General features: G+C 40.4%; 1 protein-coding gene across 8 annotated transcripts in view; it reads right to left on the bottom strand.

Annotated features, from left to right (window-relative positions):
* C5H6orf89 (chromosome 5 C6orf89 homolog) overlaps positions 1-17,393 on the bottom strand; it is a 50,011-nt gene extending 32,618 nt beyond the window's left edge. For 5 of the 8 annotated variants that reach the window (XR_010023656.1, XM_063097745.1, XM_063097746.1 and 2 more), the window contains exons 1-3: positions 17,312-17,392; positions 789-996; positions 99-312 (exon numbers count right to left, since the gene is read on the bottom strand). Coding sequence is in view for 7 of the 8 variants with exons in the window: in XM_063097745.1 (XP_062953815.1) it covers positions 99-312; positions 789-996; positions 17,312-17,313 (424 nt within the window). In the remaining variant the exon portion in view is untranslated. Of the gene's footprint in view, positions 1-98; positions 313-788; positions 997-5,050; positions 5,142-14,415; positions 14,467-17,311 lie in introns of those variants that run through there. The other 3 variants (XM_063097748.1, XM_063097749.1, XM_063097752.1) reach the window with 3 other exon arrangements.
* Between the last annotated feature and the right edge of the window lie 4,907 nt (positions 17,394-22,300).

The raw sequence follows: 22,300 nt of genomic DNA, 5'->3' as shown, positions 1-22,300 counted from the left end.
AGGGAAGGTGTCTCTCATTATCAATACATGTCATTTCCTTTCCTGGCATATACTGTCAAGAAAACTGTATCTTGTAAGTAGTAAACACAGCATTCTACCTGGAAAGAGTCTGTCTTCATCACCCCCACGCAGAGGAACCCCCTTATTTTCTGGCATATACTTCTTGGTAATGGGCAAGGACATCAGCCGAATGTGATGAATGAGTGAGCGCCAGGTGTGAGCTCCAGAAAGCACAGGTTCAGGTGCTAATGGGCTAAAAGGCTGAATCACAAAGTAGGCAGTGAGCAAGATTAATCCCAGGGTTACGAGGACCTACAAAGAGAGACAGGAAAGGGATTAATAATTGTCCCAGCAAACAAAATACCTAAATATCAAGAAAAAACGGGCTTCTTCTGCTATTTCCAATGTACCTTAAGAACTAGTCCATTTTCATAAGCCATGTACATTCACTTCTGAAAGCATTTAAAGTTTGAGAACTATGAGGACTGCATGGCTCATCAAGTTTTTATTATACAAACAGGGGCTATGTCCACCATTAAACAACACACACAAATACAGTTCAATTATAAATACACACACACAAAGAATTATAAATACATAGCTTTTGTCTAGGACATTTAACATCATGGTCAAATTATCTAGTAATACATGGTAACAAGGGTAAAGGCCAATTTATTCACAGAATAACCAAGTCTCGATGGTGGAGTCAGTCAACAATAATATTTGGGAAGAATGTTGAAGAGTATGTGCTCTGTCTAAGCCATTTCCAAGTCAGAACACATTTTTACCTTATATACAGCTATAAGGAGAGGATACTGGGGTGGCCCCCTCTGAGGTTCATTCTTTTCCAACAGCTGTCTGATAAATTTTTCAATGGCCTTCTCTGACATGCCACACTGATGGCCTGTCTGTCTCACCAAATCAACAGTCTCTGAAAGTTTGTCATAAATGCTGAGTTCATTGGCAGCAAGATCCATGTCTTCCAATACAAAATCCCTGAAGGAAAGAAAATAAATGTAAAAAGAAAGATGGTTTCTTTAAAGTACTTCCTCCTCACAGCTACTTCTTTTAGAATAGTGTTTCTTGACCATTTGTGGGGAAAGACCAGTTCTGTGTTTTTCCTAATCCGATGCAGACCAATACTTTTGTAGAACACAAGGAATATGTTGAGACAATGTCAAATTGCTATACAAATTGTAAAATGTTACTTAATTGTGGGCTATGAACAGTTTACAGACCAGCACTACTTCCCAAACACTTTGAGGAGCGCTGGTCTAGAGCACAACAAATCCCTAATGGGATTCAAGCATTAAAGACATCCAAAAAGATTTCTGAAACCAGTCACAGGAGATCTGTTATTGGCAATTTACCACAAGAAAAAGAAACGGAATATGGACAGTGTTGTTGATCAATTATTTCTTCCCAATTACATCACATAAATGTTTTAGCAACACAGAAGGAGGAACTGATCCTTGAAGGTGAGATTTACGGCTAGGTACATGCTGATAAGTATTGTTCTTGGCAGAGCAAAGGACTTCAGACAAGACAAAAACCACGGCCTGGGAGCTCTTCAGATTTTGCAAGCTTACAGTCCTCATGCTTTTCCACAAACACAATTTTAAACAATAAAGGACATTTTGTTTGTATTTTATATACTTAAAAGACCTAAAATCTATGACTAATTTCAGAATTCAATTTGTGTTCTCATAGTTATTTCAAAGCCAGATTGTTTCACAGTGACCACAGAATAAAAGGTATAAAGTGGCAAAGTACAGTTCTCTCTGTTTAACTTGTAAAACGAAATATGTAGTTCTTCTAAAAAAGTGCTTGTGTTACAGAACAATAATATTTTTCTTCATTTATGGGAGGAAGAACAGTGCTTAGGGTTTACGTGCTCTTCTAGCAGGCTTTTTTTTTTTTTAAAACACAGAGGGTCTTCTTATTTCACATACTTCATTCCCAAAGTGATTCCAACCTCAAAAAGCACTGACATGGTACATGTCTGTTCTTTCAGTAAGGAGATGCTGCCACTTGTAGGGTGGAGGACAACAGTCATGTCACTAGACTGACAAAAATATTCTAAATTATGGTGCTGGTTGTACAACTTTGTGAATATACTAAAAGCCACCGAATTGTATATGTTAGCTGGATGAATTCTATGGCATATAATAAAGATGTTTTTAAAATGTATATTTATAGAAATTGAACTTACCCCTGTTGTGGCATTTATTATACTACACTGTTCCGTCCCTCCCACTGCCCAGACTCTAGACTGTAAGTTCTAAGAGAGCAGGAAATATCTTACATATCCTTACAATGGTACAGCATTTGGCATATAACATGCATTTGCATAAATCTATTGATAAAGATAAACTGGCAAAGAGGGGTAAACTCATAAAAGGATTCTTTCAGAAATCCATCTATAAAAGGTTCTTTCTGATAGAGACTCTCTTAATGCATGTGCTTAACCACTGCAAACTACTTGTAACTACTTGTTAGTATATATAAAGCAGAACAATCATTTCAGGTTGTCCAGTTCAAATGTCTTAATTTCCATGTAGGGGAATAACTTATCCAAGACCACCCAGTCACTTGTCACCTGAGCCTCATCTGGACCTCACACTCTTTTCACTAAGCCATTCTTGATTAGCAGGCAGGAGGAGGGATTGAAAAGCACTAAGAACTATACTAACAAAAACAAACAACAAACAGAAATTAAGATGTAGCGTCTTCAATTAAAAATAAGTCAGAGGCTGGCTGGTTACCTCAGTTGGTCACAGCACAGTGTTACAACACCAAGGTCAAGGGTTTGGATCCCCATACCCACCAGCTTCCCCCCCACCCCCCAAAATGTCAGGAGTAGATGATCTTTGGGACATAAGATTACGGCTGACTGTTATTTTCTTTGTGCTTTTTCATATTTTCCAAACTTTTCCTGGATTAATTTTGTAATCACAAATCCCACAGCTACTCTCAAGGACCATCACTGAGCACAAACAAGTCAGAAGCGTGCAGTGATAGATGGCCATGGCACCCCAGGGAGGAAGTAAGGCATGATTTGCCACACATGTTGAGAATGACTTTTTGTTTCTCCATAGAGTTGTATTTGAATGTTACAGCTGAAAAAATAGAAGCAGCACTGGATTGAGAGAGAAGAGGCCCGAGTTTTCATCTAAGCTTTGCCAATCACTAGTGAAATGATTTTGGCTAAGTCACTTGGTCCATTTCCTCATCCAAAAAATAAGAGGATTGAAGGTCTTTAAAGTCTTCTCTAGCTCTAAAATTTTAGTCTATGAACACTTCAGGAAGGAGAAAAACTCAATTCATTAGAAACTAAAGACATGTCCAATTGCATTCCTATATTACCATTGCCTGTTCCTACCTTATATGCCTGGCACTGTGCTAAGCACTCTAGAAACATTATCTCAGTGAATCACCACTGGGGTCCCACAACATAGGTGTAATTAATCCCATTTCGCAGATGTTCTCAGATTTCACCAAAGCTCAGAAAGGTTTCATAACTCGCCAGGATGTGAACCCAAGTGTGCCTGACTTCAGGGTTGGTGCTTTATACATGCCGTCCCCCTAACCAAGTATTTTCCTATTCTGAGCTGGCAGTTCCAAAACCACAACACGTATCCTGGGATTATCACAACTGAGTGGCTGAGAACTGGAAAGAGATTGACTACAATGATTCCTGCAAAAGAGAGTAAAGTGATAGCTTATTACAACATTTTTCACATCTTGGTTTTGTTACCAGTGATTCCAGATATAACATTTTCCTGTTTAAATTAACAAAGACATTCTAAGAAAGCAAGCAAGAATAATGTTCATTTAAATACTACAATAAGTTATCCAACAATACCCAGTCAAAATCCATTAAAACTTAGTAGAGGAGGGCCGGCCCGTGGCTCACTCGGTAGAGTGCGGTGCTGATAGCACCAAGGCCACGGGTTCAGATCCTATATAGGGATGGCCGGTTTGCTCACTGGCTGAGCGTGGTGCTGACAACACCAAGCCAAGGGTTGAGATCCCCTTACCGGTCATCTTTAAAAAAAAAAAAAAAAAAAAAAAAAACTTAGTAGAGGAACAGAAAGGAAAGGACCTAGAAAGGATTCTAGAAAAAATTCCAGTAAAAAATTGTAAAGTGTGTGTGTTGGGGACATATGCAGGTATCTCTGAGGCAGAAGAGAATGTCACATTGGTATGCCCTTTGGAGAACCGAGGACAACAGTGCAGGCAAGGCTAAAAGAAGGATCAACCATTATTTTTTTTTTTTTTTTTTGGCATCTGGTCTGTATGGGAATCCAAACTCCTGACCTTGGTGTTATCAGCACCATACTCTAATCCATTATCATTCTTTTTTTTAAAAAAGATGACCGGTAAGGGGATCTCAACCCTTGACTTGGTGTTGTCAGCACCACATTCTCCAAAGTGAGCTAACTGGCCATCCCTATATAGGGACCCGAACCCGTGGCCTTGGTGTTATCAGCACCACACTCTCCCTAGTGAGCCACGGGCGGCCCTAACCTATTATCGTTCTGATGACTGTTTTGCAACCTTTGTAAACCTCTGCCTGCCCCTTTTGACGCATATAAAAATGTTATTAAACTTCCAATTTATATTGCAAATAACAACAGGGCTTTTTTCGGTAATTCAAGTATACACTGTTGCGACACTGAATATATTTTTGCAAGCTGTACACCCTTCTTTCCAGAGATTATGACACATTTCCCAAGTTATCAGAAAGGTATTTACTTGTACTTCGGTGACATTTCTAAGAGCACCTAGGGATCTTGAAAATAAGTCCTCCTTTTGGCTTTGGTTAGATCAGTGTTTCTAAAATGGTGGAAATTCTGCCCCCCAGGGGACATTTGGAATGTCTGGAGACATTTTTGATTGTCACACAAAGGGATACTACTGGTATCTAGTTGGATATGACATTAAACAACAAAAAATCCTGTCCCTTAAAAAAAAAAAAAATCAAACACAAAGTCAAGCGTGTGGAAATTGAATGAAATCAGCTGATGCTTGATGGCGATCCATTTACCTTCAAAAAGAAGGTCCAACTCTGGCAGAAGTGAGCTTTGCCACAGAGGGAAGTTCAGAAGAGAGAGCTTGACTCTAACAGTGGCTTAGACCTGCAAAAGCACAGGCAGGATCACTAATGGAGTTATAAAAATCAAGGTATCATACACCGACCTGGGCATATTGAATTGCCAGAACTTAGTGGGGCCCAGACACAGAAGTTTTCAAACATCTTCCCTGCTGATTAAAGGCACACCCCCAATTAAGAGACACTGCTTTAGAACAGTGGTTTTCAACTAGGGGTGATTCTGATCCTCAGAGAACATTTGGTCACATCTGAACACATTTTTGATTGTCAAAACTGGAGAAGTACTACAAGCATCTAGTGGGTAAACACTAAACATCCTATAATATACAGTACAGCCCCCTACAACAAAGAACTGTCCCACTCAAAATGTTAAAAGTGCTGTGGTTGAGAAACCTCGCTTTCAAGAGAGGCCTGTGGTATGAGGTAAGCCAGAAGCAGTTTCACTTCTGAAGAAGTATTTTCAGGAATAGGAGGAAGCAACTGACAGGTGTGATGGATGTTCTCCACAATCCCTTCTGGGTCTCAATCTATAATGAAACAGGGCAGGGGCATATCTGATAGAGCTTAACAATAATTTTTTTTTTTTAAAGCAGAAAATAGGTTATGAGAAGAGGTCAAAATAAATGTAAACGTCTCCTTTACACTGTTTAATAGAGAATTCCTCTATTGATATAAATATGTCCTAAACACAGATGTGACATTACCCTGGAGGTTCTGTTTTCTGAACAGTTATGCCAGCTAGGCAACTCCAAAATGCAATACGAATTCATCTAGTTAAAACACGAAAGGGGAAACACTATAGTTCAGAAAGTTTCAAAAGCCCATTTAAATAAGTCCCAATCTTCAACAGTAGAAATAGTCAGAGTAATATTAAATTTTATTTTTCCCCTACTTGATTCTTTAGTATTATGCCAGCTATGTAGTATGGTACCCATTCTTTAGTATATGAATATATTCCATTCTATTTTATCCAGTGATTTACACTAAAGAGGATATGTTCTACTAAAGGGAAAAAAAATGTGTTCCTTGGGTTGTAATAAAAACCATGGAGGGCGGTTGGGGCGGGCCGTGCGCGAGGGCCAGGTGAGGAAGGTGCCGGCAGCGGGTACGTGCGGGAGGCCGCTGCACTGGGGCGCGAGGGCCGACTTGGGTCCCAGAGGGGCAGGGGCCTCAAAGGCACAGACTGTGGTGGACCCCGAGGCTCACCCGGCTGGGCCTGAGTCACGGTTCAGCCGGCCCAGAGCGGAGCGAGGGCTGCGAGGCCTCAGCCCGGCAGTGTGGTGCCTGGCTGTGCTGTGACAGGTGTAGGGCTGCTGTGTGTTTGGGACGGAAACTCTGGCTCTGTGGTAGAGAACGGCCTTGAACTCTCAATGAGGGGTATGGAGGTGACACGATCTTTTGGAACTGCTCGACAGAACCCCTGCCGCGTCTGAGTGTCCTTTAACCGGGCTGTTTGGGGCCGGCGGCTGTACTCACCTCTCTTCACCACTCTCTTCCCCCATCTCCTCCCAAAGGGGCCAGGAGGGAAAGAAGAATCCGGGCCATTGGCTCGCCCACCAAAAGGAACGAGGCTAGGACTGTTCGGGTCGGTCGGCGGCAGACCAGACAGAGTGGTGCCCCATGTGACCAGTTTTTTAAAACTCCTAGGTGAAAGGTGAGCAAGTGAGGCCCCCAGCTGCTTGGTCCTGAAAGAAGGTCGACCAAGGGTGATCAACCAACAAGGTGTCCCCTGCAACCACGGTAGTCCCGTGAAGTAATCCGCCTGCATGTCAGGGTTTCTGGTTTCTCCACCCAGTCTCCCCACAGCCCTCCGCTCCCCGCACCCAGTCCTTCTGGCCTCCACCCAGACTCCGAGAGGTGGCCCGACATTCTAGAGATTCCGAGATCCAAAATCACGACCTCAGAGTTACAAAGGTGTGCTCTAACTGACTGAGTTAACTGGCCAGCCCACGATTGTGACACCAAAGAACTTTACCAGATGTGTTCCCTGGACTTTGGACTTCCCAGCCTCTGAAACTGTAAGCAGGACGGAAAAGGCAGGCGGCGGGAGGACCCGACAGAGTACGATGCTCAGCACACACCACACACCCTGCGGTACCACCCCGTGACCCAGCAGCCCCGCAGAGTCCAAGCTGACCAGAGAGGTGGCTCCCCAGAGAGGCCCAAGACCCGAGGCAACCACACACGCAAGGCACTGTGGCCAACTGAGTAGTCACTGAGGTAGCCATACCAAGTGGACAACCACAGCAACATCTTAGTCAATAGTGTCAAACCTGTGGACTGTGAAACCCCCTGCCACAATGAATAAACATCAAAGAAAAGATACCAGAAATATGAAAAATCAAGAAAGTACACCACCAAAAGATAATAAATCTCAAGCTCTAGATCCTATAGAACAAGAAGCCCTTGAAATGACTGACAAGGAATTACGAGTGATAATTCTAAGGAAACTGAATGAGATACAAGAAAACTCAGCTAGACATCATGACAAAACAAGGAAAAGTATACAGGACCTGAAAGAGGAAATGTACAAGGAAATCAATGCCCTGAAAAAAAATGGAGCAGAACTTGCCGAACTGAAGAAGTTATTTAGTGAAATAAAAAACACAACGGAGAGTTTAACCAGCAGGCTTGTGGAAGTTGAAGAGAGAACCTCTGAACTTGAAGATGTGCTGTTTGAAATAACACAAGCAGACAAAAAAAATAAATAAAAAAGAATCAAAGGCATTGAAGAAAATCTGAGAGAGATATCAGACAACCTTAAGCGCTCAAATATCCAAGTCATGGGTATTCCAGAAGGGGAGGAAAAAGGAGATTGCATTGAAAACATATTCAACAAAATAGTGGCAGAAATCTTCCCAAGTATAGGAAAAATCACAGATCTTCAGATCCAGGAAGCTCAATGATCTCCAAACGTATTCAACCCAAAAAGGTCTTCTCCAAGACATGTTATAGTCAAATTGGCAAAACACAGAGACAAAGAGAGAATCTTAAAAGCAGCAAGAGAGAAGCGTCAAATCACCTATAAGGGACCCCAATCAGGCTAACATCAGACTTTTCATCACAAACCCTAAAAGCCAGAAAGGAATGGGATGATATATTCAAAACACTAAAAGACAGAGATTGTCAGCCAAGGATACTCTACCCTGCAAGGCTATCCTTCCGAAATGAAGGGCAAATAGTATATTTCTCAAACAAACAAAAACTGTGGGAGTTCACCACCACACGACCACCCTTACAAGAAATTCTCAAGGGAGTACTGGGTTTGGTTCCTGAAAAATAACTACCACTGCCATAAAAACCCAAGAAAAATCTAAACCCACTAGTATAATAAAAATGGCATTCATGAAGAGAAAACAAACAAACAAAAAGGCTATCTACAACCTAAGGAACCAACAAACACAGAAAACAAACAGTAAATCAGAAAGCAAGGAACAAAAGAAACCTAAGACAACCAAACAACCAATAAAATGCTAGGAATAAATCAACACCTTTCAATAACAACTCTTAATGTAAAAGGCTTAAATTCCCCAATTAAAAGACACAGACTGGCTGACTGGATCAAAAAGCAGGACCCAACTATATGCTGCCTACAAGAGACCCACCTCACCCATAAAGATTCACACAGACTAAGAGTGAAAGGATGAAAAAAGATTTACCATGCAAACAGAAAAGAAAAACGAGCTGGAGTAGCTATTCTTATATCTGACAAAATAGACTTTAAACTAAAAACCATAAAAAGAGACAATGAGGGACACTACTTAATGATAAAACGACTGATGCATCAAGAAGACATAACAATCATAAATATGTACGCACCCAATGTTGGAGCAGCCAGATTTATAAAACAAACTCTGTTAGACCTAAAGAAGGAAATAGACACTAATACCATAATAGCAGGGGACCTGAACACCCCACTGTCAATATTAGACAGATCATCTAGGCAAAGAATCAGTAGAGAAACACAAGATCTAAACAAGACTCTAGACCAATTGGAATTGGCAGATATCTACAGAACATTCCACCCAACAACCTCAGAATATTCATTCTTCTCATCAGCACATGGATCATTCTCCAGGATAGATCACATATTAGGTCACAAATCAAGTCTCAATAAATTCAAAACAATTGGAATTATCCCATGTATCTTCTCAGACCACAATGGATTAAAACTAGAAATTAATAACAAACGAAACTCTGGAAACTATACAAACACATGGAAATTAAACAGCATTCTACTTAATGACATATGGGTCCAAGAAGAAATCAAGCAGGAAATCAAAAAATTTATTGAAACTAATGAAAATAATTATACATCATATCAAAACCTGTGGATACTGCAAAAGCAGTATTAAGGGGAAAATTTATTGCATTAAATGCTCACCTCAGAAGAATGGAAAGATGGCAACGGACAACCTAACATTTCACCTTAAAGATCTAGAAAAACAAGAACAATCCAAACCTAAAGTTAGCAGACAGAAAGAAATCATTAAGATCAGAGCAGAACTTAATGAAATTGAAACCCAAAAAACAATACAAATGATCAATGAATCAAAAAGTTGGTTTTTTGAAAAGATAAATAAAATTGACAAATGATTAGCATGGCTAACCAAGAAAAGGAGAGAGAAGATTCAAATAACAAAAATTAGAAATGAAAAAGGTGATATTACAACTGATTCATCTGAAATACAAGGAATCATTCAAGACTACTATAAACAACTATATGCCAACAGGCTTGAAAATCTGGAGGAAATGGATAAATTTCTGGACACACACAAGCTCCCAAAACTGAGCCATGAAGAAGTAGAAAATCTGAACAGACCAATAACAATAAAGGAGATTGAAGCTGTTATCAGAAAGCTCCCAACAAAGAAAAGCCCAGGACCAGATGGATTCACAGCAGAATTTTACCAAACATTCAAAGAGGAATTGACACCGATTCTTTATAAACTATTCCAAAAGATTGAAACAGCGCAAATCTCCCAAACTCATTCTATGAAGCAAACATCATCCTGATACCAAAACCAGGTAAAGATATAACCAAAAAAGAAAACTACAGGCCGATATCCTTGATGAATATAGATGCAAAAATCCTCAATAAAATACTAGCAAACAGAATACAGCAACACATACGTAAAATTATTCACCACGATCAAGTGGGATTCATCCCAGGATGACAGGTTGGTTGAACATACGTAAATCAATAAATGTGATACACCATATTAATAAAATCAAACACAAGAACCATATGATCATCTCCATAGATGCTGAAAAAGCATTTGATAAAATTCAACACTCATTCATGACAAAGACCCTCTATAATTTAGGTATAGACGGAAAGTATCTCAACATAATTAAAGCCATATATGATAAACCCACTGCCAATATCATCCTGAATGGGAAAAAGCTGAAAGATTTTCCTTTAAGAACAGGAACTAGACAAGGATGCCCACTCTCACCACTCCTATTCAACATAGTGTTGGAAGTACTAGCCAGAGCAATCAGAGAAGAGAAGGAAATAAAGGGCATCCAGATTGGAAAAGATGAAGTCAAACTGTCCCTGTCTGCAGATGACATGATCCTATATATTGAACAGCCTAAAGCCTCTACAAAAAACTCGTGGAGGTGATAAATGATTTCAGCACAGTAGCAGGATACAGAATCAACACACAAAAATCAGTAGCATTTCTATTCTCCAATAGTGAACATGCAGAAAGAGAAATCAAGAGGGCCGGCCCGTGGCTCACTTGGGAGAGTGTGGTGCTGATAACACCAAGGCCCCGGGTTCGGATCCCATATACCGATGGCCGGTTCGCTCACTGGCTGAGCGTGGTGCTGACAGAAAGAGAAATCAAGAAAGCCTGCCCATTTACAACAGCCACCAAAAAAATAAAATACTTAGGAATTGAGTTAACCAAGGATGTGAAAAATCTCTATAATGAGAACTACAAACCACTGCTGAGAGAAATTAGAGAGGATACAAGAAGATGGAAAGATATCCCATGCTCTTGGATTGGAAGAATCAACATAGTGAAAATGTCCATACTACCCAAAGTGATATACAAATTTAATGCAATCCCCATCAAAATTCCAATGACATTTTTCTCAGAAATGGAAAGAACTATCCAGACATTTATATGGAATAACAAAAGACCACGCATAGCCAAAGCAACGCTGAGCAAAAAAAATAAAGCTGGAGGCATAACACTACCTGACTTTAAACTATACTACAAAGCTATAATAACCAAAACAGTATGGTACTGGCATAAAAACAGACACACTGATCAATGGAATAGAATAGAGAATCCAGAAATCAACCCACACACCTACAGCTATCTGATCTTTGACAAAGGCACCAAGCCTATACACTGGGGAAGAGACTGCCTCTTTAGCAAATGGTGCTGGGAGAACTGGATATCAATATGCAGGAGAATGAAACTAGACCCATACCTTTCACCATACACTAAAGTCAACTCAAAATGGATTAAAGAATTAAATATACACCCTGAAACAATAAAACTTCTTAAGGAAAACATAGGAGAGACACTTCAGGAAATAGGACTGGACACAGACTTCATGAATACGACCCCCAAAGCACAGGTAACCAAAGGAAAAATAAACAAATGGGATTGTATCAAACTAAAGAGCTTCTGCACAGCAAAAGAAACAATTAACAGAGTTAAAAGGCAACCAACAGAGTGGGAGAAAATATTTGCAAAATATACATCTGACAAAGGATTAATATCCAGAATACACAAGGAACACAAACTTTACAAGAAAAAAGCAAGCAACCCAATTAAAAAATGGGCAAAAGAGCTAAGTAGGCATTTCTCTAAGGAAGATATACAAATGGCCAACAGACATATGAAAAAATGCTCAACATCACTCAGCATCTGGGAAATGCAAATCAAAACCACACTGAGATACCATCTCACCCCAGTTAGGATGGCTAAAATCCAAAAGACTCTGAACGATAAATGCTGGCGAGGTTGCGGAGAAAAAGGAACTCTCATACATTGTTGGTGGGACTTCAAAATGGTGCAGCCTCTATGGAAAATGGTTTGGAGGTTCCTCAAACAATTGCAGATAGATCTACCATACGACCCAGCTATCCCACTGCTGGGAATATACCCAGAGGAATGGAAATCATCAAGTCGAAGGTATACCTGTTCCCCAATGTTCATCGCAGCACTCTTCACAATAGCCAAGAGTTGGAACCAGCCCAAATGTCCATCATCGGATGAGTGGATACGGAAAATGTGGTATATCTACACAATGGAATACTACTCAGCTATAAAAACGAATGAAATACTGCCATTTGCAACAACATGGTTGGACCTTGAGAGAATTATATTAAGTGAAACAAGTCAGGCACAGAAAGAGAAATACCACATGTTCTCACTTATTGGTGGGAGCCAAAAATAAATAAATAAATTCACACACACACACACACACACAAAAATACCGTGGGGGGGGGAGGAAGAAGATATAACAACGACAATTCCTTGAAGTTGATATGACAAGCAAACAGAAAGAACATTGTTGGGTGGGAGGGGGGAGAGGGAGGAGGGAGGGAAGTTTCGGTAATGGGCCACAGTAATCAACCACAATGTATATCGACAAAATAAAATTAAGAAAAAAAAACAAACAAACAAGCAAACGAAAAATAAAAAGAAAAAGAAAAACCTCGGAGAAAAAATAAACATCATATTAAAAGGAAAAATAACTGACAAAACATTAAAATGATTAATATGATTTAAAAGAGCAATAATTTAAAACTGCAATAAATGCTTAAAATTCACAACCAAGGTACACTGGGTGGGAATGTAAATTGGTACACCCACCATGGAAAACAGTATGGAAGTTCATTAAAAATTAAAAATAGAACTACCATATGATATAGCAATCCCACCTCTGGGTTTATTTCCAAAGGAAATGAAATATGAATGTCAAGAGATATATACACTCCCGTGTTCACTGCAGCATTATTCACAATAGTAAATACATGGAAGCAATCTAAATGTCCACTGATGGATTAATGGATAAAGAAAATCAGGTATACACACACAATGGAATATTATTCACCCTTAAGAAAGGAAATTCTGTCATTTGCAACAACATGGATGAATCTGGAAGATATTATAGTAAGTAAAATAAGCCAGACACAGAATGACAAATACTACACAATACCACTTACATGAGTTAATCTAAAATAGTTAAACTCATAGAAGCAGAAAGTGGAATTGTGGTTGCCGGGGGCTGGTGGCAGGGGGAAACCGAGAGCACAAAGTCAAAGAGTACAAAGTTTTGTTTATACAAGATGAATAAGCCCTACAGATCTGCTATATGGCATAGAGTCCATAGTTAACAGTACTGTATTATACACTTAAAAATATCCTAAGAGGGTAGATCTTATGTTTAGTGTTCTTATCACTAATAATAATAATGATGATGATGATGTAAAGGAAACTTTTAGAGGTGATGATAGTTTGATGGCATAGATTTTGGTGATGGTTTCATGGGTTTATACTTAGCTCCAAACTCATCAACTTGTATACATTAAATATGTACAGTTTTTGTATGTCGATTATACCGCAATAAATTAGTTTAAAATTTTAAAAAATTTACGATCAAGGGAATTTCTATTTTTTTTTTGCATTTTATCATCACTTGAATCTAATGGTCCTCTTTCTGGACATCTCTGCCCAGTGAGACTTGAAGAGATTAGTACTTTCTTCACTTTCTGAAAATATGTCCCCTTCTAGTTCAGAGAGAAAATAGCCACGACACAGACACATCCTCAATTCTATATTTTTCTTCCAACGTTTTATTTTGAAAAATTTCAAACTTCTAGAAAAACCAAAATAATACAATGAACAACTGTATATCCTTCATTTAGATTCACCAGTTGTTAACATTTGGCCATATTTACTTTCTCTCTGTTTTTCAACAGAACCATTTGAAAGTTAGTTGCAACAGATCATAAAATCACTTCTAAATATTTCAGCATATATACCCTAAGAATAAGAAGATTATTCTACACGACCATTGACATTATTATCATACACATTAAAACTGATAATTCCCTAATATTACCCAATATTCAGTCCATAGTTGAATTTTCCTTTAAAAAAAGACTATATAGCCTTTTAAAAATACAGGATCCCACCAATGATCACACATTGCATTTGGCTGTCATGTCTCTTTGATCTACTTAAATCTAGACCAAATCTCTGTGTTTTTTGGTCTTTTATGACACTGACATATTTGAAGCAGAAGTCTCCACATTTTAAACTTACCTCGACCTGTTTTCATCCTCACCTTTTCCAATTTCTACTATTAAAAAAAATAATCCTTCCCCTCTAGATTTCCAGTACCAGTATTCTCTCTTTCTCTCCCTCTCTTCAGAGACAAGCACCTTGAGGGCAAAAAAACATGGTAAAATTCACTCACTTTCTTGTTTTTCAGGTCTCCATTTGTTTATCAATCTGTTGAAATCATATTTCTGCCCCTCACTCCACCGATACTGCTCTAAGGTCACCTACTGGCTTTCTTTCTTTCTTTCTTTTTCTTTCTTTTCCAAAAGATGACCGGTAAGGGGTTCTTAACCCTTGACTTGGTGTTGTCAGCACCACACTCTCTAAGAGAGCTAACTGGCCATCCCTATACAGGGATCCAAACCCATGGCCTTGGTATTATCAGCACCACACTCTACCAAGTGAGCCACAGGCTGGCCCTCACCAATGGCTTTCTAAATGCCAAATCCAAAGGATGTTTTCCAGTTAGAACCTTATCTGACTTCTCTGCGGCAGCTGCCATTGCTTCCCATTATGTGCTCTCAGACCTTGGCATATTCTCTTGTTCTCTTCCTGGATGCTGGTATTCACCACAGCTGTCTGTGACCTTCTCATTCACTCCATGGCTTTAATGCTATTAGTGATTCCCAAATTTCTTCTCCAGTCTCAAACTCTCTCCAGAGTTCAAGACCCGTCTAACTACCTACCAGACACCCTGACCCAAATTTCCCATAGTTCTCTAAATGTAATGTGTCCATAACTGAACTTACTATTTTTCCCCTTCAACCCATTCCTCCTACTATATGCCCTTTCTTAATGAAAACACTAGTCCTCCAAATTTAAAAACTTCCTTTTACCTCATTCCCACCAATGAAACTCTCAATAAATCTTCTTGATTCAACCTCCTGTATAATTCTCATATTCATCACCTTCTCTCTAGGTCTACCTTTATGGCACAGTCAAGGCCCACAAAATCTCTCCTATGAACCATCACAAAGTTACAGTTAATCTCTATACTTTCAGTCCTCCTCCTCTCTAATCCATACTCTTTACCCTGTCCACAAGCTATTTTTCTGAACCACAAATTGGCTCACGTTAAACACCTTCCAAGACTCCCCATCCTCTGCTGGGGCACAGTTTAGTACAGTGGTCAGAACAGAGGCACTAAAGTTGGAAAAAGCTGGATGAAAATTCTAGATTTTGCCACCTACTATGTGACCATGAGACCCTACTTATTCTAAGCCTCAGAGTTCTCATTTATAAAATAGGGATAATTATGTCTACCCCACAATGTTATTTGGAGAATTACAAAATGATGTACGTAAAACATTGTTCCAATGTCCAGACAAATTGAATACTTAATAACAATTGTTATAAGATAAAGTCCAAATTACTTAGCATGGCCCTTCATGTTCCGGTCACTGACTATCTGTCCAGTCCCATTTCCCATTAATCCTTCCTCACATTTTACACTGTCATAGTTTCACATCTTTTTGCCTTCATATACACAATTTCCTGTGCCTAAAAAGCCTAGCCTCCAGTGCTTTGTCCAGTAAGTGAACTCTGACTTCAACCTTGATTTTTGCCCTTTGAACCCTATACAACTCTATCACTTTGTATTACATATGTCTATCTCCCACACTGAATCATGAATGTTTTGAAAGTAGAGATAAATGGAGAAAATAACACAAAAATCCAAGAACAGACATGGAAACTCACCGCAGACATGGAACCTGATCAATATTGAACATATTTATAGAAAGGACCTAAAGTGACCATTCACGGTTTATTCATTTTACTTTTTATTAATTTAAAAAAATACATCAGCCAGATGAGGATTGAGGTGAGGAGGTCAGAAACCTGGCACTTGGACATTCTTTTTCATGCTGTACAGTACCTGTGAAAGTACAGGGATTCAAGTCAGGTCTCGAAAAACGTTTCAGTCCAAGGCAGAAAAGGCCTGACAGGGCAAACAGGGCCTCTTTCTGGTATGCATGCTGGGCTATGTAACCTTCAGTCAAAACTTCAATGTAGCCAAGTTGAATTTAGTTGTTTGTGTTTGCTTGTTTGTTTTTAAAGGCATGTTATTCCTTAGAGGGAAATTGTGACAACTCAAATTCAAATAAACGAATTTATTAAAAGACGCCCGTAGAAGATTCCACCATGGGAACTACAACTGAGCAATCAGAAAAGTCAGAATACTAAGTATCTGGAGTAGACTCTATTATAAGGTGATTGATAACACCATAAATGAAACATATTCGCTATTACCAAGGCTATGCGGGGCTCTTAGATCAGAAAAAGTGTGTTCTGCAGGGTTAACGGTCTTAAAATACTACGGAACAAGTGGCAGAAGAATTTCTTTGCACTAAAAGACGATTACAACTAGTTCATTTACTCATGTCAATAAACTAAGTCATATTATTCCTTTCTGAAATCCGAGATGCCAGGTTTATCACACACTAAGTCCACACTTCTTTTAAAAAGTATTTTCCCCTAACAATTATTAGAAAAAGATGTTTCGGAGAGGGGCAGGAAATCTACTCTCAATTAAAAAAAGAAATCCGTCAAAAGGGCACTGCAATCCGGACTTTGCCAGCACCTCTGTTTGAGACACTGCTGTGACGCCTGCAAAAAAGTTCAAGCAGGGGCGACCTCGTTTCGCCCTCCCCGGCGGAGCCAAAATAAGACAGATGTCTTAAGGGAGTCGACCCAGAAGAGTTGCCGGGGGATGCTGTCAGTCGGCAAAATGCGAGAGGTTCAGAAAAGGGATAAGCGCAAGGTAAAGGATGGCTGTAGAGGCCAGGGAGGGTTTGAGCGAGGATGTCACAGACGGACGCGGTGGCGAGGCTGTCTCGGGACGGGCTCCCCCTCCCGACCTCGGGCCCCAGTCACTCACATGCGGGGCCCGCGCCCCCTCGGGCTCCTCCCGCCTCGGGGACAGCCGTCGCCGGGCGAGGAGGATGGGCCGATAATTTCCCGCTTCCGGGAGCGCGACCCGGAAGCAACTTCCTCGCCTCAGGCAAGACCGCGCGCTCTCGGATAGCTCCGCCTTCCCGCCTCGCACTTCCGCCAAAAACAGAGCGCACGACGACGCGGCGCTCGGGGGAACTCTCGCGATATCTGGAGAGGCCTGGTTCCTACTCCCTCTCGTGGTTCTCTTGCGCTGTGGCTATTCATTCTTATGTAGTCCTCGCCAGAATCTACCTGCTCTATCTGGGCCAAACGACCTCATAGCTGAACTGATTCATTCAAGCATTTATTGAGTCCCCTACTGCGTGCCAGGCAGTGTATTAGGCATAAGGGATGGGACTGGGAGGGATACGTAAATGAAAAGCAGCTCCTTCCCTCTGGAAACTCCTAGTCGGAGAGGAAAAACAAGCAAATAAATTTATACTGTGCCCACTCATTTTTATTGAGAGCTTACTCTGTGCCAGACATTAATAAGCGCTTTACGTTCATGAAACCGCTTCCCCAACCCTACGAAATAAATAGCCCCACAACATTTATCCTCATACAAACAAAATTGAGTTTTATGGAGAAGTTAACTTGCTTGAGATTACACAGATGAAGAGTGGTCAGGTCAGCATTTGAACCCAGACTCCTTGTCCTGCCCTGTCGGTATTGCCAAAGCTCTTAACTGCTTTCTACGAGAGATCTGCAAATAAAATATTACGGGGTTCAGACTACTGCTACAAAAGCAGTATGATAGTGATGCTGCGATAGGTAAACCAAATGAAACAATAAAAAGACTAAAAACAGCCACACATCTCGTATATGGACACTTAATTTATGACAAAGAGGTGCAACAAAGGAATGAGGATAAAGCTTTAAATAAATGGTGCTGGGTAAACTGTATATCCATGCAGAAAAAATGAAACTTGACTCCTACCTCACACCATACACCAAAATAAATTCTAGGTGCATTGTAGATCTATAGGAGTAAAACAAGACAAAACTTTAGAGCTGCCCTGTCCAATATCATCACCATGCAAGTGACTTGAGCACCTGAAATGTGGCTCAGTCAGAATTGGGATGTTTGTAAGAAAGCAAATTGATACATTTGGACTACATTAAAATTAGAAACTTCTGGGCCGAGCCAGTGGCACACTCGGGAGAGTGTGGCGCTGGGAGCGCAGCAACGCTCCTGCCGCGGGTTTGGATCCTATATAGGACTGGCGGGTGCACTCACTGGCTGAGTGCCAGTCACGAAAAAGACAAAAAAAACAAAAAAAAAATTAGAAACTTCTAATCAAAAGACATGATTAAGGGAATAAAAAGACAAGCTATACAGTGAGAGAAACCAAGAAAGAGCTTCTGTCCAGGATATATAAAGAACAACACAAATAAGAAAAGAAGGACAACCAAATAGAAAAATGGGAAGAAGATCTGAACTCAAAAAGAAATATCACAGAGAATATCTAAATGGCATATACACATATGAAAAAAGTGTTCAACTTCATTAATCATTGGTTGTTAGTGAAATGACTACTGAGATATCATTACACAGGCTTCAGAATTCCTTAAGTGAGAAAGACTGATAATACTAACTGTTGGCTAGGAAGCAGAGCAACAGCAACGCTCAGAGGCTGCTGGTGGGCATGTAAATTGCCACAACCACTTTGGAAAACAGTCTGGTGTTAACCACTAAATTATACACTTTAACTATGACACAGCAATTTTACTTGTAGGTATATACTTAAAAAATTTCACACACAAGTCCACCAAGATACATATGAAAATATTCATAGCAGCAGCATAATTTGCAAGGGCCACAATCTGGACACATCCCAAATGCCCATTAACAATAGAATATATAATAGGATATATAAATATACTATAGCATGTTTGTGCAACAGAATACTACACAGAACAGAAAAATGAAAAAATGGCCATTACATACCACAGCATGGATATCTCTCACAAATATTATGGTAAGCAAAAGAAGCCAGACACAAAAAATACATACTTTCTGATTCTGTTTACATAAAATTCAAAGCCAATCCATGATACTAGAAGGCAGAAAGGGGTTACCTTTGGGGAAGTAGGAAGGGATAATGATTAGTAGAAGGTTTTTGAGGAGTTGGAAACATTTTATTTCTTGATTTGATTTGATTGGACTCCTCCTGACTTCTGACTAACTCTTATTTTCTGGATCTCACCTCAGGTTCCAGGGGAAACCTCATACTGCCAGAAGCTGCCCTGGGGTAACAGAGCTCAGGAAGCACCGTGAACTTCTTTATTACATCCCTCCTTCCACTCTCCTGTAGCTATGAGTTTAACTGTCCATCTCTCCCAGAATGTGAGTTTCTTTAGGGCAGGGCACTGTGTGTGACTCATCTCTGTCTCCTCAGTGTCTAGTGGCTGGTAGGTGCTCCAGAAAAAGATCTAGGAAAAGGAAGGGCTTGGCAGTTATCTCACTTGGCTAGAGCGTGGTGCTGATAACACCAAGGTCAAGGGTTCGAATCCTCATACTGACCAGCCGCCAAAAAAAAAAAGTTAGGGAGAAGGTGAACTTGGAGATGGCTTGTAAGTATTCAGCCATTGGAGCCTGGGAATGAATATTTCAAGCAAAGGCATAGGAGTGAGAAGATTCAGAAGGAGGGAAGACATGAGCATGTTCAAGAAAGCTGGAAATGCTGATCTGGTTGAGGCCAAGGCTACCTATAGAAGGAAAAAGAAATCTATAAAGATCATTTGACGTAGCCAGGAAGAATTTGAATGCTAGGACTTTAATCTGTGGGCAATGGGAAACCACTGAAGGATTTTGAGCAGGGGTGTGACATGATCAGTGCTCTGATAGGGGCATATATATCTGGTGGGAGAATGAATGCTAGATTGAAAGAGGAAAAGTTAACGTTTGAAAGTTCAAGGGGAAAAACTATTTTGATGGTCTAGGTAAAAGGAATGGAAGAACGAGAACCCACTCAAGAAATATTTCTGAGGTATAATAGACTCAAAATGCTGCCAGGAGTGGTGGCAGGGGAAAGGTTTGGGTTTCAGCCCACATTAAATCCTGGTGGGCCCTGGAGCTGGTTGCTTTCTCCTGTTGCTTACCCTCCACTGAAAAATCTGGCCATTGAGAGACTCAGAAAAGATCATGGATGTGAAAGTATGCAGTAAACCGTAATGTGTGTGGGGACGTAGATGAGAGAGCATGACGAGTCAGAGCTATGTCTGGAGACTAGGGTGAGTGGGGCACAGAGGAAGAACCGGTTTGGGGAAGAGGAAGGGAAGGGAGAAATGATGGGTACATTTCTTTAGTGTTGGCCTCTACTGAGATTTAGAAAAGCCCATGACAAGGTTCCCAGGTTCTTACAGAATCCTGTGTAACAGAATTGCTTGTGAGTTTGTGCCTTTGTTCTGAGCAGCCACTGGAGGCTCCCTCTGCTCAGGGTCTAGTGCAGAACAGGCCCTATGTGAATATTGAACTGAACTACGACATAGTCACTAACATGGGTTCTTAATCTGCCTGGAGAGATGAGAATCTGACACAAGCAGTTAAACAACAGCGGAATGCAGCACAGAATTAGAGATCAAGAAAAGAGGAGAGGAGAGAGGTTTTCTGAAGGAGCTGGGACAAAGCCATGGGCGAGGCTTGGGAAGCACTGCAAGGGAAGATAACAGCCTGGGCAAAAGCCTAGAGCTGGGAATGTTGGTGGCACATTTAGGGCATGGATAAAATAGTACGAAATCAGGAGAGGTCAGTGAAGGGCCAATGCTGAAGGGCCTTCAAGCCTAAGTCAAGTGGTTCTGATTTTATTTAAATAGGGAAAAGGAAACCCTTCAACATTTCTGGGCAAAGAAGTGACACAAGACATTTCAGAAGGAAGGCTTTGACTGCTGTGGGTGTATAGGATGGATTAGTGGGGTAAAGCCAAAAGGCAAACCCAGCAAGGGGGCTTCTGAAATAACGCTGGTGTTACAGCAGTGGGAATGGGAAGGAAGGGATACAATTTGGTGATATCCGGAAAAAAAGTATTGACAGGTTTTGGTGATGAGTCCCTTAAAGGGAGCAGATGGAAAGGAAATGATCCTCAGGTTTCCAGCCTGAAAAATGATATTTCTGTAAAAATTTATAATTTTATTTTTAATAAAGCACACTTATTCAGAAGATACATTAAACTTAGATACAGAATAAACGAAGTTAAATACAAGCTACTCTGACTTTAATGTGAACTATCAGTTATGACTTGAAAAAGGAATCCAGGCCTCTTTGTCTTCCTTTAGTCACTGACACCCAATGTTCTCTTGGGGACAAAAAGGACAACAACAAAAGCCTCTTGAGGAAGGACTTTAGAATGAGACAGCAAAACACTGTCTTATTCTTGTGCAAAACCCCAGTGCATCCTCACTGTGCCCTAAGCTTTCCAAGATACACAGTAAGGAACTACATAAGATCCACAGAAAGGCAACTCAAATAACAAACAAAACAGACCAATGATGAAGACTTTTCCATCCAGCTCAAGGGTCACAGGGTGGGCATGAACTGAGACTGCAGGGGATGTAAAATTAATTATACTTTACATTAGCACAGCACTCATTAGTTTAAAGTGTACTTCCCTGTCCATTATTCATTCAACGAAAGCTGAGTACCCTGAGCTGAGTACTATGCAAGGAAGGCACAAAGATGAAGGAGGCTCAGTTCCTTTCTCAAGTTCACTGTCTAGTTTTTCTTTACAACCTTATACATCCTTATTTCCACTTGACAATTAAGGACACGAGGGTTTAGGGTTTAGGGCCGGCCCGTGGCTCACTCGGGAGAGTGCGGTGCTGATAACACCAAGGCCATGGGTTTGGATCCTATATAGGGATGGCCGATTTGCTCAATGGCTGAGCGTGGTGCTGACAATACCAAGCCAAGGGTTAAGATCCCCTTACCGGTCAT

The sequence above is a fragment of the Cynocephalus volans genome, chromosome 5, assembly GCF_027409185.1.
Source record: "Cynocephalus volans isolate mCynVol1 chromosome 5, mCynVol1.pri, whole genome shotgun sequence".
Lineage (NCBI taxonomy): Eukaryota > Metazoa > Chordata > Mammalia > Dermoptera > Cynocephalidae > Cynocephalus > Cynocephalus volans.
Note: the sequence above shows the minus strand (reverse complement) of the source record. Positions and strands in the feature narration are given on the sequence as shown.